This window comes from Ailuropoda melanoleuca, chromosome 10 (genome assembly GCF_002007445.2).
Source record: "Ailuropoda melanoleuca isolate Jingjing chromosome 10, ASM200744v2, whole genome shotgun sequence".
In the NCBI taxonomy this organism is placed as follows: domain Eukaryota; kingdom Metazoa; phylum Chordata; class Mammalia; order Carnivora; family Ursidae; genus Ailuropoda; species Ailuropoda melanoleuca.
The window spans coordinates 65,364,636-65,392,316 of NC_048227.1; the positions used below are offsets into that span (position 1 = coordinate 65,364,636).

The window sequence follows — 27,681 nt, forward strand, 5'->3', positions numbered from 1 at the left end:
GGCAGCCTTGGTTCGCACCCTGGATCACAATCATTTTCTTGGGCAAATTACAAACTCTGCAGAGCTTCAGCTTCCTTACAGGACTAACAGAATCTGTCTCACAGAATTGCAGATTACATTAAGTAATACATGGAAAATACTAAGAATACCTAACACAAGGACCCAATAAATATTACATATGACTATCATACAAAACCAGTTTTTTTTTTTTTTTTAAAGATTTTTTATTTATTTATTCGACAGAGAGAGAGACAGCCAGCGAGAGAGGGAACACAAGCAGGGGGAGTGAGAGAGGAAGAAGCAGGCTCATAGCAGAAGAGCCTGATGTGGGGCTCGATCCCAGATCGCTGGGATCACACCCTGAGCTGAAGGCAGACGCTTAACCGCTGTGCCACCCAGGTGCCCCGAAAACCAGTTTCTAACACATGGATATGAGAGGAAATACAGAACTCATAATGCAAACAAAATAGTTTATTGAATTAGTTACTAAACAATGAGGTACTTGAGGTTAGATGATTTAGATGTTTTAGAAATTATAAGTTTAGTATTTAAAGAATTCAGGTTTGTAAGCTGTATTTGGGACTTTAATATCTGAATTTGGAAAATAAAGTAAAATTCCATGATCACTGAAATGCTTAATTCTTCAAGGAATCTTCTCGGCTGTGAAGACTTGAGAAGCTTGTCTCCTGGCCTTGAAAAGGAATTTTAAAGAACTGTTAATTTTAAGCAAGAAGTCCATTATTTAGAATATATATTATCTAATATAAAAAATAAAATCTAGAATTTTTTCAAGATAATTAAAATTCCTTAAAGAAATTACAACTTCAAACTTAGGAAATTAGAAATAAACTTTTTTTTTTTTTTTTTAAAGTAGTTTCCACACCCAGAGTGGAGCCCAACATGGGGCTAGAACTCAGGACCCTGAGATCAAGACCTGAGCTGAGATTGAGTCAGATGCTTAACTGACTAAGCCACCCAGGCATCCCAGAAGTTAATATTTCTAAAGCCAAACCAAAAAAAAAAAAAAAAATTAAACAAAATATCAGATAAAGACAAAACAGAAAAAAGTAAAAAGAAAATTCACTGTTTTAAGGAATAATGAGTCAAAAGTAAAAACGATGGCTCATGGTCAGAAAGAGACAAGTATAAGCACAGAGAAGGAGAGAGAGAGAGAGAGAGAGAGAGCTATGAGCAGAGAACCTTTAAGAAAATTATCTCCTTCATTATGGCCTTAAAAATGTCACTTTAAAAGACTTTTTTTTTTTAGAAGATTTTTATTCATTTATTTAAGAGAGAGAGAGCACAGGCAGGGGGAAGAGGGAGAGGGAGAAGCAGGCTCCCTGCTCAGCCCTCACGTGGGGCTGGATCCTAGGACCCTGGGATCATGACCTGAGCCAAAGGCAGATGCTTAACTGTCTGATGCACCCAGGTGCCCCTAAAAGACTTTTAAACATTTTTTCTATTTTCACAACTTGAGTTACAAATCAAAGCACATTATACCAAGCTAATTTAAAACCAAGTTAAATCAAGTTAAGAGTACAAGGATTACATAATGGAAAGCAAAGAATGCATTGATATAATTTAACTACAACTTGTCAGTGTATGAAAAGAATGAGGAAAATAGCTACTCAATAGGTCTGTATGCATTACTTAACTGAATTGCATTAGGAGATATTTTCCAACATAAATCCTTTCACCTAAACAAGTGCTCCAACACCTATAACAGTTTGGAATTATTACTCAAAATATACTTACAGCAGAAATGTATTATGGTAATTATAGGATAGCTGCCAGGATAAAAACAATTTTTGAAACCTGATTTCTCTTCTTGAATAAGAGCTGCATGATTATTAAAATATTATAATTAATTAACTCCAAATATGAAGAACAAAACATAAAATGCAGTTACAAGTATCTATATTTTGGGATACTTTAAAATACTAAATTTGCTCTGAAATTCCTACAATTAAAATTACAGTTATCACTTAGGACAAAAAAGACATTTTAAAATGAGCTATAAAAAACCACCACCCTGAAATAAAAAGTAAAGTCATTAATGTGCCCTTAGTTAAAGACACAGGTTTCTATCTGGTGATATGCAGATCAGTCAGTACATCAGTATTTGCGGAATTCCTACAATATATACAGCACTGTTAAAAATGGCAGAATGACTATAAGAAACAGTAATTAAAAAAAAAAGAAAAAAACAAAAACCTAAGCTTGAAAGCAATATGTGAAAACAATGTTAACTGATGATTTTTTTTTCATTTTTCAAAATATACTGTCCTATCTTCTCAATAATAAAAGTGAATTGTTCACATATAAGCTTAATTAGCAAACATGAAACAATGAGCCTTTGTATCCTCCCAGAAGAAGCAACACAGAGGAAGACTCTGGATGTAAATGGACTGAACTGAAATCCTGCCTCTTGTTACTTAGCAGCTGTGTGACTTTAGAACTATAACAACTTCTTTGAGCTTAGGTATCCTCATCTGTAAAACGGGAATAATAGTGCCTATATTGTAGGATGGTGCCTAGCACAAAGCAAGCATTATAAAGTATTACTTTATTAATATTACAATTATAGTCCTATTATTATTTCTTCTCTATCTGGAAGTACTGTACATAGTCAGCCAAGTTTTGATTCTTTTGGTTAAAGACACAGCTGCTCTCCATGACAAAAAAAAAAAAAAAAAAAAAAGGAACAGTAGCAAATGCACATTTTTAGTATTCTATTAACACCAATGTCTCACTTTCCAAAACCAGAAAGTTAACAACTAAAATGTTCAGCTAGGCTCCATGATAATATTTAACCTCACCAATGCTCTCAAAAGTTACTTGTATGTTGATGAACAAGCATCTTGGTATTTTATAACTATTAAAACTAACCTCTAACAAACAAAAAACAGACTCTTAACTATAGAGAAGAGATGGCTACCAGAGGGGAGGTGGTACAGGGATGGGTGAACTAGTGAAGGGGAGTACACTTAACTGAGTAATATACAGAATTGCTGAATTGCTATATTGTACACCTGAAACCAATAGAACATTTTATGTTAACAACACTGGAATTACAATAAAAATACAGGGACCCTTGGGTGGCTCAGTTGGTTAAGCATCTGCCTTTGGCTCAGGTCATGCATGATCCCAGGGTCCTGGGATCAAGTCCCGTATTGGGTTGCTTGCTCAGTGGGGAGACTGCTTCTCCCTCTGCCTGCAACTCCCCCTGCTTGTGCTTTCTCTCTTCGACAAATAAATAAATAAAATCTTTAAAAATTAAAAAAAAAATATATATAGGGGCACCTGGGTGGCTCAGTTGGTTAAGCATCTGCCTTCTGCTTGGGTCATGATCCCAAAGTCCTGGGATCAAGCCCCACTTAGGGCTCCCTGCCCAACAGGGAAACCTGCTTCTCCCTCACCCTCTCCCTGCTTGTGTGTGCAGGCATGCTCTCTCAAATAAATAAAATTTTTTAAAAAATCAAATAAAAATAAAAGTCTTTTTAAAAGTCATTAAATAAATAAATAAATAAATAAATAAATAAATAAATAAAATTTATCTCTAACTTCATGCAGCCAAATTAATGATAGGGTGGAAAAAATGAATGCAATTTTGGCATTTATGTCACAGCAAAGAAACCTTTAAGATACAATTAAATTGAAGAACCTCTGAAACAATCTTCACCTTTATATTCCAAGTTGTGAGGCTGAAAAGATGAACTCTGGTTCTATTTCTCATTTCAAGTAATTTTAGTGCTTTCCCCTGTAATCCTGTTACCCTTCATAAATGCTCCTCTCCAGTCCTCTGTCTCTTTTCTCCTCAGAGGGAAACAAACCACATGGAGTAGTCTCATAGGGACATTTTTTTCTTTTAAGATTCTGGGAACTGTGCATTTTCTGGACTTGCTATGCCATTACACAACTTCAGTTTATACCAAGTGAGGGGTTTTCAATCCCTAGAAATTCTTCTGAACATACCAGTCACCACTTAACTGTAAGGGATAAAGAGGCAACTGTACTGAAGTTAAATTCTAGAACTATGTCTATCCAGTAACCGCAGATGCATAAGATAGAGCCTCAATAATTACAAGAATCACACTTAATAAACCATACTTATTAAGACCAATATGCACTAGGTCTCCTGGGATTAAGTTAGATTTTCTTACTATATATGTTGCCATTTTTCATCATTTGCCTGGCATTAACAATTACATTATATAAGAGTAAATATTTTTATGAAGCTCTGAGTAAAGTATTTGAAAGTCATTAGGTAGCATTTGAAATTTAAAGATTTCCACTCCAGAAATTAAATGATACAAAACCAAAATAATGCAGAATGAGATCCAAAGGGATAACACTGATTTTAACTAAAAATTTTAAATTTGTAAGTTCAACTTGTTCAAGCTTCACATACATATGCAGATACTTACAACTTTCTCCTCTGAAGAAAGAACACCCTCTACTGCCACTATCTGGTATTGCTTATGTTTTAAATTTCCCACAAATTTCCGAAGTTGCTTGAGATGGCTAGCTTCCATGTCTTGCTTTAACAGTTTCTGCATTTCTCGAGAAGGACATCCAGGATCAAATATTAGTAAACATAATGTTCGGTTTTTTCTCTCTTCAATTCCAACAACTGTTCGACTATGACCTATCAAAAAATAAAAAAACAGCTATGTATATGTGTGTGTCCTAGCTATCTATTGCTATACATATAGACGTTACTAAACACACACTCACACACACACACACACACTATATATATATTCTGTATGCAGTGTGTGCACATATGTGTTTAGCATAGAAATATAATCAGTCCCTCTGACAGGTACTCTCTGCAGACACAACAGTTTTAGTTCTATTTCCTAACCTTCAGTTTTCATTTGTTCAATTTTTCTTTTCTTAAAGGCTCCATTACAAAAAATTCTATGTCTACTATGCCAGATTATTTTAGTTTTTCTTTCCTAATCCCTTGATCCTTCTTATCCAAATTACCTCACATGAAAGCATTCGAAAATTACCTATCATGGAACAAAAACTCTCATGAATCCAAAAGGTTAACAAAAGTAAATTTATATATACTAGAATTTCAGTGGGGGGGGTGGGGGCTTAACCTTTACAGCTTGTATTCCTAAATGATAAAATTCCCAACATTTACTTCTACTATTCCTGTTGATTCAAATCATCCATTCAACAAAATTTATCAAGTATCCATGTGCCAGGCACTATTCCAGGCAGTTAGCTATACAGAAGCCAACAGAACAAACATCCCTGCCTTCATGGAGTTTTCACTCTAAAAGGAAGGAATATAAACAAGGTAAATAACAAGGTAAATAAATAAGCATATTACTATGTTAGATACAAAAAAATAAAGCAGGGAAGAGAGACAGAAAATGCCAGTGGTAAGGGGTTGATAACAAGATGGAAATTTAAATAAGGTGATCAGGGAAGGCCTCACTGAAGTGACGTAAGTGAAGACCTAAAAAGTAAGGGATGAACAAGAAAGGAAGAGTGAACCAGGTGGCCCTGAAATATACGAGGGATGGCACCCTTCAATACCCAGGAAGGTACCGTAATGACAGTGCAGTTCTGAAAATCAGACTAACGTCACAATTCTCCCCTCTTCCCTATTATCTGAATCTTAATTTGTCCTAAAGCAAAAGTCAGTTAGGTGCCCTGTAAAGGTATAAGTTATACTCATTATCTATGAGTTATACCAACCTTGATGCTGAAGATAGATTGGAGGTTTAGATGTACACACTGCTTTTGGACTCCCTTCTCTCTCTGAAGAATAATAGTTCAATATCCATTCAAATAAACGAGGATGTGTACCCAAAGGACCAGTTGACTTATGAAAATCAACAATGTGGCACCTATAAAAAAATTGACAAAATAGATTGTTTGGAGAATAGTTTTTAAAACATTTTCACCAATGGAGTTATACAAAAAAATTTTAATTTAGAACTAATTTTATCTCATTAGTATTTTCCTAAGAAGAAAGTAAGTATAAGTTTCATTATGTATCTGGAAAAATGTCATTTTATGAAGAAATAATTATTTAAATATAATAAGATTGATGACTGATCTAAAAGTTACATTTTCTGACATACAGAATCTCCATGAATAGTAAACAAGGGCCCTACTTGGTTTTTAAAAGTCATCTACATGTAATCTGAGACACAACTTTCACTCTAAAGTCTCTAAACCTGATTGATATCAATCAGAAGCTGACTTCTAATTTTAATTCTGCAACAGCCACTCATATCTATCAAAAATATCCTGAGTATTTTTCCTGTTGGTTCTCACAAATTCCAATAACAGACAAGAAAAGAATACCTGCAAAGATCTCAGGAAAATCCTTTATGTACTCCCATCTATACATCTATCTATCTGCTATTTGGCACTAGACCACAGTGGTATTCCTACCTCTAGAGGAAGTCAACCTTGAATAAACGAAATTATTTTAACCAGAAGCACTACTGACACTTCTTAGCAACTATTTTTAAAAGGTTGGGTATAAGCAAGGGGCGCTGCGTGGCTCAGTGGGTTAAGGGTCTAACTCTTGATTTCTGCTCAGGTCATGATCTCAGGGTTGTGTGATGGAGCCCCATGTCCGGTTCCCTGCTGAGCAAGGAGTCTGCTTGAGATTCTCTCTCTCCCTCTGCCCCTCCTCCTACTTGTGCTCACGTGCTCTTTCTCTCTCTCTCATAAATAAAATCTTTAAAAAAATAATAAGGGGCGCCTGGGTAGCTCAGTTGGTTAAGCGTCTGTCTTCAGCTCAGGTCATGATCCCGGGGTCCTGGGATGAAGCCCCTGCATTGAGATCCTTGCTCAGTGGGGAGCCTGCTTCTCCCTCTTCCTCTGCCTGCCACTCCCCCTGCTTGTGCTCTCTGTCAAATAAATAAACAAAATCTTTAAAATAAAAAATAAAAATAAATAAATAAATAAATAAATACTCGGTTATAAGCAAAAGCAATTAAAAGCTTTTCTGTCACTTTAAAGTATAGCACAGATATCCTGTCCTTCCTTGTCTCTCTTGACAAATAAAGTCCCCAAATACACCAAAATTATAGTGGTTGCTATCCTTAGCCTCAGCAAGTCTAGTGTTGAGGCTAACTTTCAACTGATTACTACTGAGTTTTAAATGCTGAAATGAACTTCTGGATAAATTGTTTAAAATGTAGGTATGGTGCTTTTGGGTTAGAAATTGACCAGATATTTAGATTTAGAACCTGAATAGTCCCCTACAGAATATAATTCAGAGCAAAAGGAAGACACTTAAACAAGTAGTAAACAAATTCAGAGCATAGTATTAAAGAGGCTTTACTAAAAAATTAAACTATTTCAGTCACCAAGAAAAAAGCTGGATACATCAGGTATTTTAGACAGATATTTTCCTTTCCTTAAACATTATCTGAAAACTCAGTATATGATATAATATATGTAATCTGAAAGCGTGAATAGACTGACAAGAAGAAAAGAAGAAAAAATAAAGTTAGAGGACATTAAAATAGTCCTTTTGGTTTAAATAATTCAAGAAAATTATTAAATAAGGTTTTTCTATTTATTCATTTTCTTTTAAAAATTTTATTTATTTTGAGAAAGAGAGCACAAGTGGGAGGAGGGGCAGGGGCAGAGGAGAGAGAGAATCTCAAGCAGACTCCACACTGAGCAGGGAGCCCCATGTGCGGCTTGAGGCCCTAACTATGAGATCATGACCTGAGCTGAAATTCAGAGTTGGACGCTTAACCAACTGAGCCACCCAGGCACCCCCAAAGTTTTTCTATTTAACAGTTAATAGTTTTACCTCTGAATCTAACTAATTAATATGGTAAAAATGGTGTAAAACAAACCTAAAGGAAACACAGAGCCATGAAGCTTAAAAGCAAACTTTCCATTAGAGATGACCACAAGCATCTATCTCTGTTCCCTTAAAAAGCCCAACAACATAATACTGAAGGAGAAAATGATTCAAACAGCCAAGACAAAGAGAATGGAGACAGACCAAACCGCCCTGCATTTTCTGGAAAATGAAAAGCAGAAAAGAAAACATAAAAGTGAATGCAAAAACAGACAATTGTCTTAAAATCCCAGAAAGGCTGAAAGCTTAGAGGAATTAGGTATTGGGGAAAGTAGTAGTGGGGCTATAATGTGAAATGAATTGAATATTTGCATAAAGAAGGCAAATCACTGCTTAACTACCCCCTCCATCAATGCAGGAGCTCTAGGCTGGAGAGTGGAGAACTCTTCTCTGAATGGCCCCTAGAAAAGATCTCTCCCTATATTAATATTTTCAGAGTTTGCCAAACAAATAGCAAGCTTCCACCTACAACTCTCTAAATGAAGTCTGCTCATCTGCAAGCTCCATGTAATCCTACAGGACCTCTGATCTTTTAGTGCCTCATCCTCACTCTAGGAATGGACAACTAAGGATTTACAGAAGTTAGAAGAAAGCCTTCAAAATGAGAAAGACTAAAATATATAGACATGAAAACAAATTAACGTGGAAAAAACCCACAAAATGTAAGGAAATGAAAGAAACAAAATGTTGGGAAAAAATCTGCAACATAACAGACTATGATCTTATGAAATTACCCCTTAAAATTAGAAACATGATTGCTAAGACACAAATTTCAATAGAACAGTTGGGAGATAAAATTGAGAAAACCTATATGGTAAAACAAAAAGCAAAGATAAAAAATGAAAAATGACCAATAAACTCAAAAAGTCAAAGGAGTTCAGTGACCAGCTACCAGAAGTTCCAGAAAGAAGAATAAAGAAAATGGAGGGATCGTAACTATCAAACAGTTAACCTCTGAGCTGTTACTACATGCCAGTCACAGTTCTAAGCACTTGATCATCTCACTTAATATCACTGTAACTCTATGAAGCAGTTACTATGTACATGTTCTTTTTATCAACAGTGGGACTAGGCTAAGACAAATTAAGTCATACAGCCAACCAATAAGCAGGAAAACTAGAATCAATTGTAGGCAGTCTGACTCCAAAGTCCAAGCTCCTAACCACTATACTGAGATCTTACAACTCACAATTCTAGACTCAAAAGCAAAAACAAATGCCCAACACAAAGAATCAAAGCCCTACATTCATGAAATTTCATAATAGCAGGACTAAGAGATGATGCAAAAAATTTCCAGAGAAAATAAATAGGTTATACATAAAAGGAATGAAAATCAGATAACATCTTACCTTCTCAACAGTAACAGTGATTGCTAGAAGTCAACAGAGTAAAAACTTAATTTGATCTGAAATGATTTTGAATTTAGAATAACATAGCCACCCAAACTATCATTTAAGTAGTAAGGACTGGGAAGCTAATGAAAGATGTGTTTAAGCAGAAGAGCAATCCAAAAGAGATAAAGACATGGAATCCAGAAAAAAGTCCAGGCTCCACTTCAAGAAAACAATGAAGAAATGCTACATAATTACAGCTCTGAAGGGGATTTAGGAGACTTGAGCAAAGACAAAGACGGCTTCAAGGAAGAAGTGTCCAGGAATAGGGGTGCCTCAGATTACGTACATGGAGGCTGTGAAAAAGTTTGAGACCATGATGCAGTCAAATAGGAAAAAGGAAAAGAAAAGACAATTCTTAACTCAAGGAAAATTTTTAAAAGCTTTTCAGGAAAGGAAATGAAATCAGCAATGAATAATACTAATACAGTCATGATGTAAACTCTGACTTTAACTTAAATAAAAAGTGAGATTTAACCAAATTACAAGGATTGAGGATCAACACAGGAAGGAAATGTGAGGGAAATGCAACAGACAATGTCTAAAACTGATAAACCAAAAAAAGAAAAGAAAAGGAAAAAAAAACCCCTGAAAGCATATTATTCAGAACAATGTATTCAAAACAATGGAAGTAACAGCTGCCTCTGAGAAATAAGACTAGAAAATAGAGAAGTATATGAGATAGGGACTGAATTGCTGGTTTTTAGTATAAGCCTTTCAGTGCCACTTAAATTTTATTTTTTAACTGTCCTTTGATATAAAAAAAAAAAAAACAACAAAGAAAACCTCCCAGATATGACAATAACCTTAACTTCGGTTTTCAGGTACATACTTTACCCTTAGAGAGGTCAGAAGTGTATATACTTCACATGCTCCGATCCAGGCCTTTGTTCCCTGTAACCTGTTATTAAGTTGAGAGGCACCCTGAGGATCAAAACCTTCCTTCCATGCGTCTTCAATCATAGACTGAATTTTTGGAATGCAAGGAATTGACATACCTAAAATATACAAGCAAACACGTTACATGACAGTTACTAAAGTACTACAGATATTAACTCATTCCATATTATATGTACAGTTGATCCTTGAACAATACAGGGGTTGGGGCACTGATCGATCGCCTGCACAAAAATCTGCATATAACTTTTTGCTCCCCTAAAACTTCACTACTAATAACCTACTATTGACTGGGAGCCTTACCAATAAACATAAAACGAACAGTTGATTATAATACACATATTTTATGTTACACCTATTATATACTGTATTTTTATAATAAAGCAAAAAAAAAGAAAATTTTAAGAAAAAATCATAAGGCAAAAATACATTTACAATATTAAACTGTAAAAAATCCATGTATAAAAATCCATGTTATATGCAGTGCAAACTCATGTTTTTCAAGGGTCAACTACATATCAGTGGATAAGTTCAGAGAATTGTATTTCACGTACCTTTCAAGCAATCGTCATAAGCATCATTTTGCAGTAATGATGAAAGTAGCATCTGGAAATTTCTGTAACCACAACCCCAACCTTTGTCACCAAAAGATGAGTGAAAGTGATCCACCCCTGTGGAGAGCCACACGCGCCTCACATCTGTGGCAGCATTCTGATAATATCTATAAAGTGCTTCAATAATTCCTAAAATAAAAAGGAGACTTAGAAGATTTAGAAGGATAAGCTATCATCTTTTATGGCTACCTCATATATTTCTAATATTAGTCTCTCTCAAGTGCCCCATATAAATCCTGTCGATTCCATCTTCTTTATCTTTTTACTGTTATAACCTTAGTTCATGTCTTGTTACTACTATGCAAGTTTTCCTAACACTAGCATACTACTTATTATATATACTAAGACAATGGTGCCTCACTGCCTAGGTAACGCGGTCTTAGCAACCACATCCTATAATTGCCAAAGAAAAATTTCCTCATAATAAAATTTTTTATCCTTAGCCCCTAAATCTCTTTAGAAATTTTTCAATATTTTTTGTTAAATTATAATCTATTGTTAAACAGAAATAATAGCTTTAACTAACAGCTGCTTCAATTAACATTTGCGTAACTAACAAAAATAAAAATCTTTGCAACACAATCACTGAATTTCAAAGCAGCTTATAAAAAGGACATAGTACATTATAGAGCAGTATTCTTTAATCTTCTACAGGTATATTAATATTAAATTATACATACTCTATTCTATAGTAATTCTAAAACATATGCACAAATAGAAATTAAAGGGTGACATAAATTAAAAACAAATAGAAATTCTACTATTTGCTTCCTAATGAATCATATCCTACATCAGCTCAAATGTCCTATCCCATGAAAACCTTTTTACATGGAGACCCTTGAAGCAATATAAAGATGGCCTTCATTAACAGACTCATGGATAGGAAATTACATGGCATAGGGAATTACAGATAAGTGGGGAAAGTACAGAGTTGCTTTCCTTTCTTATTGCTTGAGATACATAAGCAGTAAGAACTTATAAATACCGCTATAAATAAGGGGAAAAATTAAATCCACACCTTCTCTTTCTCTCTCTCCTTCTCTTTCATACACACATATGTACAAATAAATTCCAAGTGAATTAAAAGTAGAAATATGAAAAGCAAAGTATAAATGTTTAAAGAAAATACAAAGGAATATGTTTATGACCTCAAAGTTGAGGGATTTCCTTAAACAAGACACTTAAGATACAAATAAAGACTAAGACAGAAATTTGATAACATTCAAATTTAAAACTCTAATTAAAAATACCATATACAAAATTTAAAGGCAAATTATAGATGCTGAAGAAGATATTTGTATTTCATATAATCAACAAAGAATTAGTGTCCTGAATATTGAAGGAACTCCCACAAATCAAGAAGAAAAAGACAACCTAAAAGAGGACGGACAAAGGAAAGGAATAGGTTATTTACTGAAGAAACTAACTCAGGAGTAATCAGGAAAATGCAAATCAAGTACTATAGCATTTCACACATGAGTTGCAAAAATTAAAAAGTGTCACCATACAAAGTGTGAGTGAGAATACAATGATGCAAACGTAGATTATGATCATTTTGGAAAACAATTCTGCAATAACCTTAACAAAGTTAACAAAGTTAGAGATGTATATGCCCTTTAACCTAGGATTTCCAGTTCTGGATTCATTACAGAGAAACTCTTAAAAAAGACCTCTTGACAAAAGGGTACAAACTGAGGGTTGCTGGAGGGGAGGTGGGTGGGAGGGATGGGGTAAATGGATAATGGGTATTAAGGATAAAAAACAAAACAAACAAAAAAAACGACCTGCTCATAATGTGTAAGAGTAAGAAACTGGAAACAACCTAAATGTTTGTCAACACGAAAACAGGTAAATAAGTTCTGTATAACTCACACAAGGAAATATTATACCAGAGTCAAAATGAATGAAGTACAGCTGTAAGAATCAACATATCTGAGCACACCAAATAGAAACAGATGTATACCAATTTACACAGTTTAAATACATTAAAATATTACATATTTTTATGGACACCTATGGTAAAAGCACTAAAATATATGGGAGACTGATAAATACCAAATTCAGGATATCGGTTCTCCTTGTGGATAAGGAGGGATTAGAATCAGAAATGGATGCACAAGGGATTTAAAATACATATGAGAGGTTTACTTAAAACAGTAAGATTAGGAAACTTTGTGGTAGGAACAAGGTTGTGTCCATATAAATTTTTTTACTACACTAATAGGTACATTAAAAAAATACCTTAAAAAACGTCAGGGAAAAAGGCATTCTTTGGAGCAAGGCAGATTTGATTGTGAATACTAGCTGGGCCAATAAGTAGCTATGTGGTTATGCTGGGAAAGTAATTTAATCTATCTAAATCACAATTAACTAATCCAGAAAAACGTAACAGTATACAAGTCAATGTCTGTTTTGAGAGTTAAATGATGCAATATATATATATAAAGATCTTAGTGTCTAAAACTATACTAAAACAATATAGTAGTCATTATCTAAGTATGACTATTAAGCACTTGAGATGTGACTTGTCCAAATATAAATACTCTGTAAAGTGTAAAATACACACTGGATTTTGAAGAATGTACAAAGATTGCAAAGTATTTCATTAATAGTTTTTAATATTGATTATATGTTTAAATAATGATAGTATGGACACATGGGGTTTAAAATATTAAAATTAATTTCACTCATCCTTCTTTCTTACTTTTCCTAATGTGATTACTGGAATTAAAAAAATATATATATATACACACACATACATACACACATATATATTTGGTTCACTTATACTTCTATCACACAGCATTGATCTAGAACATAGTAAACACTCAATAAAAACTTCTAAAAGGCTCACTTTCAAATGTCAAGTAAATGAACAAAATATAAAAGTAAATTATTTTTATCGCACTACTGGGTATTTACCCCAAAGATACAGACGTAGTGAAGAGAAGGGCCATATGCACCCCAATGTTCATAGCAGCATTGTCCACAATAGCCAAATTGTGGAAGGAGCCGAGATGCCCTTCAACAGATGACTGGATTAAGAAGCTGTGGTCCATATATACAATGGAATGTTACTCAGCCATCAAAAAGAACGATTTCACAACATTTGCAGCAACATGGACGGGACTGGAGGAGATAATGCTAAGTGAAATAAGTCAAGCAGAGAAAGACAATTATACAGTTTCACTCATTTATGGAACATAAGAAGTAGGAAGATTAATGAAGAAAGGGAAGAAGGAAGGGGGGTAAAAAGAAGGGGGAATGAACCACGAGAAACTGTGGACTCTGGGAAACAAACTGAGGGCTTTAGAGGGGAGGCGGGTGGGGGATCGGGACTGGCTGGTGATGGGTATTAGGGAGGGCACGTATTGCATGGTGCACTGGGTGTTATACGCAAGTAATGAATCATGGAACTTTACATCAAAAACTTGGGATGTACTGTATGGTGACTAACATAACATAATAAAAAATTTTTATAAAAAAAGGTAAATTATTTTTAAGTGAATTATTTAATGAAAAAATAAAAGTGCAGAAGTTTCACAAAAACACTTACAAAAAATTATTTGAACAATTTCACCTAAAAGTATATAAACTATGGATTATTAAAATAAAGCAAAATTCAAAAAATCTTATTACTTCACTGTTATATGAAATACTAAAATAATGATTTTGATGCTTAAGTACTCACCAGAAGTTTTTGTTTTTCCATCATCAATACCAACAGCTAGCGATTCCATCATATCAGCTTTTCTTCTATGAAATTCAGATGGATGCATTCTTCCCCTATTGACTTCTATTTCCATATTTCGTAGTTGCTGTTGTTTGTATCCTCCAGAATTATCTAAACCATATTGTCTCTATCAAACATAAAAATGACTTACTTTTTATGTCCCTTTACCTCAATGAGGATGGAAACTTACTACAATTTTATTTATTTGGAAATGTATCTTGAAACATTCTGGTTTGTAGACTTTCATACAAGATTAAGATTTTTGTTTATTAGAGATTTTTATTAAAGATTTTTCTGAAGATTTTTATTAGAGATAAATAACACACACACACAAATCCCTGAGTTAGTGGCAAACAGCCTTCCTCTGTAAACAAACACCAGGGCAAGAGATTTGCTTTCCTTGTAGTAGGGAAAGTAGAGAATCTTGTCTTCCTACTAAAGGTACTGAAAAAAGCAGACGAGTTCTGAAAATACCACTGATTTATTTAAGAAACTTACCAATACTTATTACTTGGTTCCCAGACTAGCCTATGAAGGCCTACTTAATCTATAATTCATTCAGGCAGTAATTCTACATAGTAAATTAACAATGGTTTTTTGCACACTGGATAGAGATTCTCCAATGTATAACACAGCCTCTATGGAAAAAGTTTTTGAGATCTAAACAACTTGCAAAGTTACTTAACGAACTCCCTTAAAAACTGGAAACTTTTTGGGGCGCCTGGGTGGCACAGCGGTTAAGCGTCTGCCTTCGGCTCAGGGCGTGATCCCGGCGTTGTGGGTTTGTGCCCCACATCAGGCTCCTCTGTTATGAGCCTGCTTCTTCCTCTCCCACTCCCCCTGCTTGTGTTCCCTCTCTCGCTAGCTGTCTCTATCTCTGTCAAAAAAATAAATAAAATCTTAAAAGAAAAAAAAAAAACTGGAAACTTTTTGTATTGATAACGTTCAAAATTATGTAAGACAAAGAAAACTTAGGAAAAGCCAACTTTTTTTCCTTCTCTGAATCTTGAAGGGAAAATGTTTTGCAAATAAATGAATCACCAAGGAGAAAAATAGCCTAAATTAGGTATTCCAAATGAGAATTATACAGTCAGGTGTGACATATCTAAGAAAGACTCAGAAGTCTGAGAAAATTATGATATGTACGACATACATTCGTATATTAAAAGTTTTCCATTAAAAATGGCTCTTTTTAAATGCCTAAATTGCAATCACTAAAAGAATTTAACACTCGGACAGGAGATATTAATTCTAAATTTCTCTTTTAAGTATCTACACAAACACTTAAATTCTGAGTCTTTGTTTCCTAATCTGCCCTATCAATTTAACATAGGTTTGAATCCAGAGTTAACCATTTAACAAAGCCTGAACCTGAACAAGTTACTAGCTCCATAAGCACTCTGTCTCTACTTCCTCACCTGTCATTTAGGGAGTTGTGAAGATCTTAAGATACTATATATGAAGTGCTTATCCCAGTACATGACCAGAATGAGTACTTATAAGTGATAGCTATTATGAACTATAAAATGTGTATGTAAAAAGAATATTTTGTATACCAAAAATGACAACAGGCTGCAGTCTTGACAGCATGTTTGAAAAACAAGAACTCTACCAAAGCAAAATATTACAATTGTTATTAATCTTTGTACCTGGAGCTTCTGAAATTCTCCCATTTCTTGTCGTGATTCTTCAGATCTCCTCTTTCTGTCCTCTTCTTGTTGAAGCTGGTGAGCCAATTCTAGATCTCCAGAACATTGGACTCTATCTATGCCTATTAGATATTTTTAATGTTTAGAATAAAATAACTACTGAATTCAAATCTCACTTATTATACATTAACTCATCTTTTAAATGGAGTAAATGCTATTATTTTGATATTTACACACGACAATGATGTCATGAAAACACTGCTTCTAGCAGAACTTGAACAACTTCTGTAAGGGTAGAACCTTTACTTAAATCACTAATATTCACCAAATAGGTAGGCTGTGACAAGCATTTTTCATTAACTATCTCATTTGATCCTCTCAACAACCTTAGGAAGTAATACTTAAATTCCTAAGAAAACTTCCTTAGAGAAATTAAGTAATACTCTTCATTGGTATTCCTTATTATCACAAATAAAGAAGATTGGCTTTTAAAATAGAGTGGGGGAGAAAAGGAAATAATAAGAGCATAAAAATATGTTTGCAAAGTACAGCTTAATTACAATCAGGTTTCAAACAAATGGTACAATTTTGCAACATGTTGCCATTTCCTCTTTGCCCAATATCCCACAGATTCATTAGTCAGTGGCTTCTGACCAGGATCTTGTCTCCCTGACTTCCAAATTGATATTTGAATTCTGTATTTGAATATTCTTTCTTTTCTTTCAAATTTCTCAGTCTCTACTACATCTTCCTATTTGGTCCCCACTTCTGCTGGAGATAATGATGTTTAGCATACTTCTGACACTATCTGTTGTGATTTACTCAGGCCTATCTTTCATTATCTACCATAGGCTTACAGAATAATTTATGTACCCACAGAAAGCCTATTATAAACAAAAGAAGAATTATCATTCAGCTTCAGAGTACTTATAAGTGGTAGCTGTACACCAGCAGAGAATCACTGTAGTTTGTAGAGAATCACTGGAGTACAGGACTGTTCTATCTTTGCTCCAGTGATTCTCATTTTGGGATTAGGCTGAGTGAGCAAGCAATATTACTCATGAAGATCACTGACTGGTACCGGGATCATTAATACTAGATACTGAAGATCCCTGAATTAATAGGAGACACCAATGTACCTTAAGAAAATGAAATCCAGTAGAACACAATTGGTTTCTCTTAGGGCCTACTTTATATTGTTTCATTGGGACTCTGAAACTCACAGAATCCTTCCACTTCTAAGGCACCACAATGATTACTTAATCAATGCCACTATTCCAAAAGATAAGGGACAGAGAAAAAACTGTACGGAGTCATTTACAAAACTAGTAAGTGGTAATATAAGAAACTGGGCAAACTGGAAATGAACCTGAAAAACATTTAAATCATATAGTTCAGATACATATATTTTTTAAATCATATGTACCATATGGCAGCTTCCTAGTTCAACAACAACTTTTGCTGACCTGATGCTAAATTCAGTTCTTTCTAGCTCCTGAAAGAACAGCCTCAACTTCATCAAACAGGTTTCTTAAATTGTACATATTTCATTGTTTTCTAAATATTGGTGTTCTAGGGTAGAACTCTGGGGGCAAAACCACTAGTTTAGCTGCTGCTCCCAACAGTTCACCCTACACAACTTTTCTGTGAAACAACTTCTAAAAAGAAGTGGAAGCTACATTAGAATTCTTTAAAGGGACAAATTTATTTTTAACCAGTATGCTTTTTTTCCTCTATATCACTACTCTAAAAATTAGATATATCCTAGAAAACAGAAATTAAATCAAGAGATTCTTATTTTTAAACCTATCAACATACCTTGTCCAAAGCTGCTTTCTTCCAAATGTAAGTCAACATGTTCCTGGAGAATTTGGTAATTTGTACAGATGAGTCCACACATAGGGCAGTCATACAGTGGTTGATCATGATCTGTTTTAGAAATATAATTCAGTTGGTTTTATTTTTAGAGCTTTTAGATTTTTTCACCCTACATCAAAGAGAATAACTGTATTTAGGAAGTAGCTGAGACTGCTAGGCAGCTGTTTATCTCCACAAAGTGAAAGTGACTGGTCTCATTTTAGGTGGATCAGCTGACCTTAAAACTGAACCAAGTCAATCTGATACGTTTGGAGAGACGCTGCAGTCAAAAGACTTAAAATTAGTTGATGGAAACCAAGCCACTGAGTTATCTGTTGATGTTCTTTCCAAGGTAAAATCCATTCAAACAGAAAAATTAATTCAACACTTTGGTGAAATCAGCCAGGACACAGATAAGTACTGTTTTGGAGCTGAAGATACACTAAAGGCTTTGGCAGTGGGAGCTGTAGAGATTCTAACAGTTTATGAAAATCTGGATATAATGAGAAATGTTCTTCATTGCCAAGGCACAGAAGAGGAGAAAATTCTTAACCTAACTGAAGAATAAGAGAAGGATAAATCTCATTTCACTGACAGTATAGGAACATGAACTGATTGAGAGTATGTCCCTTCTGGAATGGTTTGCTCATAACTATCAAAAATTTGGAGCTACATTGGAAATTGTCACAGGTAGGTCATATGAAAGATCCTAGTTTGTGAAAGGATTTGGTGGAACTGAAGTATCTTGCAATACTGAGTTGATTTCCATGGAGTGGAACGCCAAAGAGGAGACGATGAATTTTTTCACCGTGATGACTAGCAGGTAGTTGACATGGGTCCCAGAAAATGTGCCTCCCCCTGCAGCAGCCAACAAACATACCTCTGGTGGAATCCAAATGATCCCTGCCTTACAACTGGACCATTTCCAGAACTTAATCCAACAGCACTGGCTACTGAAAACTAAACCAAAACAAAACCAGACCCAACCCTATACTTGGCTTTGTCATGGTGTCAACATTGCAGCTTACAACTAAGTTCCTAAATGCTACTTTGGACTAAATTCAAAAAGAAACCCAGTTTTTACTTTTATTTGATGACAAATTGGGTGCTCTTGCATTTTATGAAAAAAAATTTTTTAACCTTCATACATTCAAGCAAACATAATTTAAGTGTTATAAATCTTCAAAAGTTAACAGAAGTGACATCCTAAAAAAAGAAATGCTACAGATCGAACGCTTAGGCTTATTAAGCAGGCTGGACATGGCTGAGGAAAGACTCTCTGAAGTGTGAGGATATGAGAAGAGATATTTCACAAAATGAAACATAAAGAGACCTCCAAAACATTAAAAAAAAACAAAACCCACAATCTCCAAAAACTGTGGGAGAACTGCATAATATGCACAAAATGGGAATACCAGGAGAAGAAAGAAAGGAACATAAGTATTATTTAAAGCAATAAGGTCTGAGAATATCCCCAAGTTAATGACAGACATCAAACTATAGATCCTGGAAGCTCAGAAAACACCAAGCACAGTAAATACCAAAAACTACATCTAGGCACATCATATTCAGACTTCAGAAAATCAAAGATAAAAAATCTTGAAAGTAGCCAGAGGGAAAAAACACCTTACCTATAGAGGAACAAAGATAAAAATTACATAAAACTTTTCAGAAGTCACTCAGGAAATAAGAGAGAGGAGTGAAATACTTAAATTTTCCAGAAGGAAAAAAAAAATCAAAAAATACCCCCACCAACCTAAAATTCTGTACCATTCAAAATTATCCCTCAAAAGTAAAGGAAAAATAAAGAATTTCTCAGACAAAAATTAGGGAAATTGTTGCCAGTAGACTAGCTGCGTAAGAAACGTTAAAAAAAGTTCTTCAGAGAGAAGGAAAATGATATTGGTCAGAAACACGGATATCTGTGATGGAAGAGCAGAAGAGCATCAGGGAAGAAATAGGAGATGGTAAAATAAAACTTTTATTTTTCTCATTAATTGATATAAAAGATAAGTTTATTTAAAAATAGCAACAACATTCAATTGTGTGTGTATATATATGTATATACATGTGTGTTAACATTTACTTAAAATGAATGGCAGCAATGACATAAGGGACAGGGGGAGGATTTAGGAGTATCTTATTATTATGAGGTCCTTGTACTTATACAGTGATACAACATTATTCAAAAGTAGACTTGAATTAGTTGTTAATGTATACTGCAAACTCTAGGCCAAACACTAAAAAAGTAAAAATAAGTATAACTAAGAAAGAAGAGTATTGAGCAAGTGATGTCTCTTGCCTATTATCAGGAGTACAAGTCCAAATGCATCTTGATATCAGAATTGCCACAGAAAACATAATGTAGTCAAGTACTGGAGAGAACACTTTACTCACAGTAAACACAGAGAAACACACAGAGAAGAGAAAGAGCAAGATCTTCTTCCGTATTGGACATTAGTCTGCCATGGCCAGTGGGTCCCTTCCAGCAGTCAACACAGGGCAATTGGTCTGTACACACCTCTCTTGCACCACAGAATGAAGGATGTCATCCCCTTCAGCAGAGGACAGAGCTAGCACTAAGGCAGTTCAGGTGCCATATGACACACATGCTTAAGCAAAACGAAGGGCTATACATTGTTGCCTGAAACAAGGAAAGATATTTCCAAACACAGGCTGTGAAAAGGAAGTGTTCTAGGCCCAAGGATCATTCTTATGTGGCCAAATAGGGTCAAAAGACTACATGCATAATGAATCATGGAACATTGCATCAAAAACTGGGGATGCACTGTATGGTGACTAATATAATAAAATAAAAATTATAAAAATAAATAAATAAATAAACATAAAATAAAGACTACATGCATGAACTATTTTTCCCCGTGCAGAGAAAATGAAATCATATGAAATGCTCCATTAAACCACAAAAAATAGGAAAAAAGTCAAAGACAAAAAAAGAAGCAAAGAACAAGGGCAACAACTAGAAAACAATAACAAATACGGTGTGGATATATTAATCTAACTATAGGAATAATCACTTTAAACATCACTGGTCTGAACACACTCATTAAAAGACAGATTATCAAGGTGGAGCAAAATATAAGACCTACCTGTATCTTGTCTACAAGAAATCCATTTTAAATATAAATACACATATAGAGGGGCGCCTGGGTGCCTCAATTGGTTAAGCATCCAACTTGGTTTGATCTCACAGGTTGTGAGATGGAGCCCTGCGTGAGCTCTGCGCTCAGTGGGGAGTCTACTTGAAGATTCTCTCCCGCTGCCTATTCACCCCCTCCAAAATAAATATATAAATTTTTAAAAAAATACAAATATAGGTTAAAAGTAAATGGATAGGGAAAGATACATCATGCTAACACTAACCAAAACCAAAACCAAACAAACAAGGAACTGGGAGTAGCTATACTAATTTCAGAGAGGGCAGATTTCAGAACAAGGAATGTTATCCAGGATAAAGTGGGGGATTACATATTGACAAAGGGTTCAATACTCCAAGACGACATAAAAATCCTTAACCTGCATGGGCCTAACAGAGTGTCAAAATACATGAGGCAGAAATTAATAGAACTGCAAGAAGAAACAGATGAATCTGCCATTATACAGTTAGAGAATTTTTAACACCCCTCTTTTAGAAGTGGACAAATCCAGCAGGCAGAAAATAAGTATGGATATAGTTGAACTCAACAGTACCATCAATCAACTGAATGTACTTAGACACAAGTTCATCCACCAACTGCAGAATATACACTCTGCTTAAGCTCATATAAAATATTCACCAAGACAGACTACATTCTACGCCATCAAACATAATCTAGGCTATTAAAGCTTAAGAAATTTAAAGAATTAAAATCAAACAATGTCTGCTCTCAAACTACAAAGGAAATAAAAATTAAGAGCAGAAAAATCCCCAAATACTTGGAGATTAGACACACATTTAAATAATGTATCAAAGAAATCTCAAGGGAAACTTTAAAATATTTTGAACTAAATGAAAATTAAAATACAGCTTAAAATTTGTGCAATGCGCAAAAGCACTGCTTAGAAGGAAATTAATAACATTGAACGCATATATCAGAAAAGAAGAAAGATCAATCATCTAGGTTTCCACTAAAGAACATTAGAAAAAGAAGAACAAGTTAAATCCAAGATAAGCAGAAGAAATTAAAAAAAAAAATAGAGCAAAAATCAATGAAATTGAAAACAGAAAACCAATAGAGAAAACCAATGAAGCCAAAGGCCTCTAGCCAAGCTAACTAAGAAGAAAAAAGAGAACACAGATTGTTAACACCAGAAATAAAAAAGGGGACATCACACGTCCCATGTATATTCCAAAGATAATAAAGTTATATATTATGAACTATGCCACAAATTTATAAACTAGATGAAATGGACCAATTCCTTGAAAGACACAAGTGGGCACATCAATACCAAAAAAACACACAAAAAAACAAACTTAGGTAAAAACCTAACAAAATATATAACAAGATATACATGAGAAAAAATACAAAATTCTGATGAAAGAAATCAAAGAACAACTAAGTTGTTGTTTCTAGTATTTCTCGTTCATGATAGGAAGACTCGATATTGCCACCACGTCTATTCTTCCCAACTTGATCTATAGATTCCAAACAATCCCACTAAAAAATCTCAGCAAGTTATTTTGTGGCTATCAAGTAACTGATTCTAAAATTTATATGAAGAGGCAAAAGATCCAGAATAACCAACACAATACTGAAGAAGACAAAGTCAAAGGACTGGCTCTACCAGACTTCAAGACTTACTGTAAAGTTACAAGTATCAAGACATGATGGTACTGAAAAAAGAATAAATAGATCAGTGGAACAGAACAGAGAGCCCAGAAATAGGCTAATAGCCCAGTCGACTAATCTTTGACAAAGCAAGGGCACAACTATGGAAGAAAGAAAATCTTATCAACAAATGGTGTTGGAACATGTGCACATCAAAATGCAAAGAAAATGAATCTAGACTCAGACCTACATCCTTCACAAAAAGTTACTTGAAAACGGATCATAGACCTAAAATGCGAAACCACAAAATTCCTAGGAGATAACATGGGAGAAAGATAACTTAGGATATGGTGATGACAACATCAAAGGCATGATGAAGTTACAAAATAATTGATAAGGTGGACTTCATTAAAATAAAAAAACTTCTGCTCTGCAAAAGACATTGTCAAAGAGAATAAGAAGACAAGTCACAGAATGGAAAAAAATATTTGCAAAAAGATACACGTACTAAAGATCTGTTATCCAAAATATACAAAGAACTCTTAAAAATCAACAATAAGAAAAGCAAAACCAGATAAAAGGTGGGCTGAAGACCTTCACAGACACTTTACCAAAGAAGATATACAGATGGTAATTAAGCATACAAAAAGATGTTCATGTTATGTTTATGAGAGAGCACTTCAAATTAAATTAAGATGAGATACCACAATGCAAATATTAGAATGATCACAATCTGGAACACTGACAATGCCAAATGCTGGTGAGGATGTGGAGCAACAGGAAATCTCATTCACTGCCACTGTGAAAGAGTTTGGCAGTTTCTTACTAAAACTAAACACACTATTATTCAATCCATTGACCACATTCCTTGGTATTTACCCAAATGAATCAAAAATTTCTGTCCATATAAAAACCTGCATTTGGATATTTAAAGCAGCTTTATTCCTAATTGCCAAAACTTGGAAACAATCAAGATGTTTTTCAGTAGGTGAATGGATAAACATACTGTAGTACATCTGGACAACGTAATATTATTCAGCCCTAAAAAAAAGAGCTATCAAGCCATGAAAAGACATGGAGAAACATTTAAATGCATATTACTAAGTAAAAGAAATCAATCTGAAAAAGCTATATATTGTATGATTCCAATGGCATTCTGAAAAAAGGCAAAAATATGGAGAGTAGAAAGATCTGTGATTGCCAGGGGTTGGGGTGGGGGAGGGGTGACTGGGTGGAGCACAGAGGATTTTTAGGAAACTGAGGCTATTCTCCATGGTAACTAAAATGGTGCGTAGTTGTTACTGCACATTTGTCAAAACCTGTAGAATGTACACCACCAAGAATGAACTTTAATGGAACTATGGACTTTGGGTGATAATGATGGGTCAGTGTAGGTTAGTTGATTATAACAAATATATCACTTGGTACAGATATTGATACTGGAGGAGGTTATGAGTATATAAGGACAGTGGGTACATGGGTATTCTCTGTATTTTTTACTTAATTTTGCTGTGAACCTGAAACTGCTCTAAAAAATAACATTTATTAATTAAAAAAATGAATCTAGACACTCTCCTTACATCTTTTAAAAAATTAACTCCAATGAGTCACGGACTTAAATGTAGAATTCAAAACTATAAAACTGCTAGAAGATAACATAGGAAAGATGACCTTGGGTTTGGTGATGAGTTTTTAGATACAACATTAAAAGTACAATCCATGAAGGAAGAAATCAAGTAAGTTGCACTTCATTAAAGTTAAAACTTCTGCTCTGTGAAAAACACTGTTAAGAGAATGAAAAGAAGCTCCAGACTGAGAGAAATACCTGCAAAACACACATCTGATAAAGGACTTGTATCCAAAATAAACAAATTACTCTTAAAACTCAATAGTAAAGAAAGAGATGATTCTAAATGTACCGTATGTACCAACAAAGCCTCCAAATACATAAAATATAGCCTGATAGAACTGAAAGGGAAAATAGACAAATATTATAATCATGGACTTCAACAACCACCTTTCAAAAACTGGTAGAACTGCTAGACATGAAATCAGCAAGGATATATTCTGAATACAAACAAAATGATCTAAATGACAAACTTAGAACACTCAACCCAACAATAGCATAATATATTTCTCTTTCTCAAGTGTCCATGGCATATGTACCAAGACAGATCATATACAGTATCTTGGTAGATAAAACACGTTTCAACACATTTAAAAGAACTAAAACCATAGAGTGTGTTCTCTGATCATAAGGGAACCAAACTCAGAACCACAGAAAATCAGAGCACAAGACAGTTCAGGTGCAATTGGGCACGTGGTAAGTAAAAGAATGCCCTCTGAAAAATTGATTCTGAGTGTATATCTCCTCAGAAAGTTTCTAAAACTACTCTCAATGTAGTTGAAACATTTATTATCTGAATCAAAAATTCTTTTCCATAATTGTATTTTCATATTGTAATAATAGCAAATGAACAATGTTATAAGCTGAATTTAAAAAACACATTTGCAGTAATCTGATTTACAAACCAACTTTTAGGATACCACATATTAAACTGACACTACTGTTACTTATTACATAAAATGAGTATCTTACCTTCTGATGGAGTGTCTAAAAGATTGGCATGCTTTGTTTTCACATGATTTTCCATATCTTGACTACAGTCTTCTGTTCTTCCACAGAACGGACATTCAGGAGGACTATATGTTGTTTCATAAATTGATCCTTTTATTTTAGATAGATCACACTCTTTTTCCTTACTTGTAAGGAATTTTCTAGATTCAGTTAAGTTCTCCGAATAAAAGGCTTTATGTTTTAAAGCACTATCTTCAGGCAGGCTTTGAGCTGAAATTTTTGGATGATTAGATGCACAAGCTGAATGGACACTAGAACTAACTTCCACTCTACACTGTAAGGTATTGTCCTTCCTGTTATCTGAAGTTCTAATCTGTATTGTATTGATCCTCGCAAAGCTTCTTTCTAGTTCATTTTGCTCAAAATGAGCAGTTTCAATATGAAAACACATTTCATCATAATTCACGCCTGACAACTTGCAAAATGGACATATAACTTCATTTTCCATGTGAACAATGAGGAGGTGAGCTTTCATGTCTGGTTCTGAGGTTACTGTTTCACCACAAATATCACAAGAAAGCATAGTACATCAGGTAGCTAGAAAAGAATATAATATTATTTTAAGTTTGAAAGACTTAAGAAAAATATGCATTCTATAAAATGATTTGAAACAAATTTTTAACAGATATTTATCAAAAACTGGTTTATTTGGATGAAGATATTTTTGATGTACTTAACTGTTCCTCAAATGTACAAACTTCATCATAAATCTCAACCAAAATTTCTCTACTGTATTTTAAGTTTATGGTTTCAATAAAATAAAGGCAATAGTTCAAGTTAAAATAAGTAATTTTTAATATATTTCAATAAGCATGTCTGGTGTGAAGTAGAGAAGAAAATAATGTTTATAGAATTGCCCAAGTATGGTAAGTCAGTTAAGGGAACGCTAAAAGAAGAAATCTTATCAACTGATCTATCTAAATATAGAAACTTAAAGTTGTTAACAATGGGGAGGGTAAATAAACACATCTTAATAACAAGAGTTAACAGGTGAAGAGCTTTAGATATATCAAAGTAATTTAAGTAGCATTATTATCATCCTATATGAAGGAAAACCTGGCTCAGATAGGTCACCAAGGCCAGAAAATGGGTCAGCCAAAATGCTAACCCAGTCAGGCTCCAAACGCTGTCCTCTCAATCCAAAGAATAAAAAGAGTGACCATGGTAGCCAAGAGCACAGATTCCAGAACCAAAAGAACTGTATTGCAATCTCACGTTTCAGAATTTTAGGTAAGACAGCCCATGTCTTTGAGGTTCGGTCTATAAAATGAATCGTACTAAATCGGCAGTCACTTTAGGGTTTTATGGACTAATAAAGTACTGGGTACGGACAAAGGTGATTTTGTTAACAACCTTCCTATATCGTTCAGCTAAGGACTATTTAAAAAAACGAAAAGAAAAATAAGGAAACTATTCCCATTGTTTGAATAAATTTGGCTTTATAAGAACTTCCTACATTGTCCTTATGTTTCTTATTCCCTTTCAGACAAGTGAAAATAGTTCCTGATCTTAGAAGCAAATTCTCCCAAACCACCAGTGGAAAGAACGTCACATCGTTTCTTCTTTTCCCGGGGCTGGGACACGGCTAGACAGAGGGATACGCTTGAACTGCCAAACACTCTGACCAGACCAAGTGGGTGAGAGATGTAAGGAGGCTGTGACAGGTGCGAGGCTGGGAAGGCGGTGAGAGAAGCCCTAAGGGCCGAATGCCAAAAGGCCCAGTCTGCCCAAAAGTCCGTGCCAAGGTCTAGGACCCGAAACCGGCCCCAGACACTGACTGGGCCAAAGTTGAGGCCGGGGGAATAAGGGAAGGGACCGTTAGTTCCTACCGGCCCAAAGATCCGGCCGCGGCCACACTGCTTTGTGCTTGGCTTCCTCTTCGGGTTGGCCTCCGACGCCGTCTGGCTCTCCCGCAGAGAAGTGCACGTTCAGCGTCGATTACCTTTCCCGGCCTGGAAGACTGGGGGGAACCTCCCTATACCCAGAGATTCACAGTTAACCAAAAAAAGAACCAGCGCCTCCAAACACTTTCATTTCCATTATCACATTCAAAAACGCTTTTCCCCTGTACCCCCGGAAGGAAAAGACTCCCAGCATACACTGCTCCACGCCTGTCTGGGTTGTAGTGTTTTCTGGGAGTCGTAGTCTTTTTTTGCATCCTCGGTTCAGGGTGCTGATTCCTAATTTACTAGGAGGCACACAAGGCTCTGAGAATTTTCAGAATGAATTCCTACGAAGGGTGCTAGGACATTACACGAGTACACAATACCCTAGG

General features: G+C 34.8%; 1 protein-coding gene and 1 pseudogene across 1 annotated transcript; one reads left to right on the plus strand and one right to left on the minus strand.

Moving 5' to 3' along the window:
* Window positions 1–450: 450 nt before the first annotated feature.
* ZUP1 (zinc finger containing ubiquitin peptidase 1) lies at window positions 451–27,477 on the minus strand. The gene is made up of 10 exons (XM_034669030.1): window positions 27,236–27,477; window positions 25,368–25,943; window positions 17,961–18,071; window positions 16,143–16,264; window positions 14,452–14,620; window positions 10,701–10,889; window positions 10,082–10,247; window positions 5,719–5,870; window positions 4,428–4,648; window positions 451–691 (listed from the first exon to the last, which is right to left on the minus strand). The coding sequence occupies exons 2-10, from the start codon at window positions 25,927–25,929 to the stop codon at window positions 644–646; spliced, it is 1,740 nt and encodes a 579-aa protein (XP_034524921.1). The 5' UTR covers window positions 25,930–25,943; window positions 27,236–27,477; the 3' UTR covers window positions 451–643.
* Window positions 18,125–18,819, plus strand: LOC105239694 (annotated as a pseudogene).
* Window positions 27,478–27,681: the final 204 nt, after the last annotated feature.

Coding starts and splice junctions, on each gene's coding strand:
- ZUP1 (XM_034669030.1), bottom strand. CDS start 25,929: ATGCTTTCTTGTGATATTTGTGGTGAAACAGTAACCTCAGAACCAGAC. Junction 10,248..10,700: donor TTATGACGATTGCTTGAAAG/GTACGTGAAATA, acceptor TGTATATTTTAG/GTATGTCAATTCCTTGCATT. Junction 5,871..10,081: donor CTGACCTCTCTAAGGGTAAA/GTATGTACCTGA, acceptor ATTTTTTTATAG/GTGCCACATTGTTGATTTTC.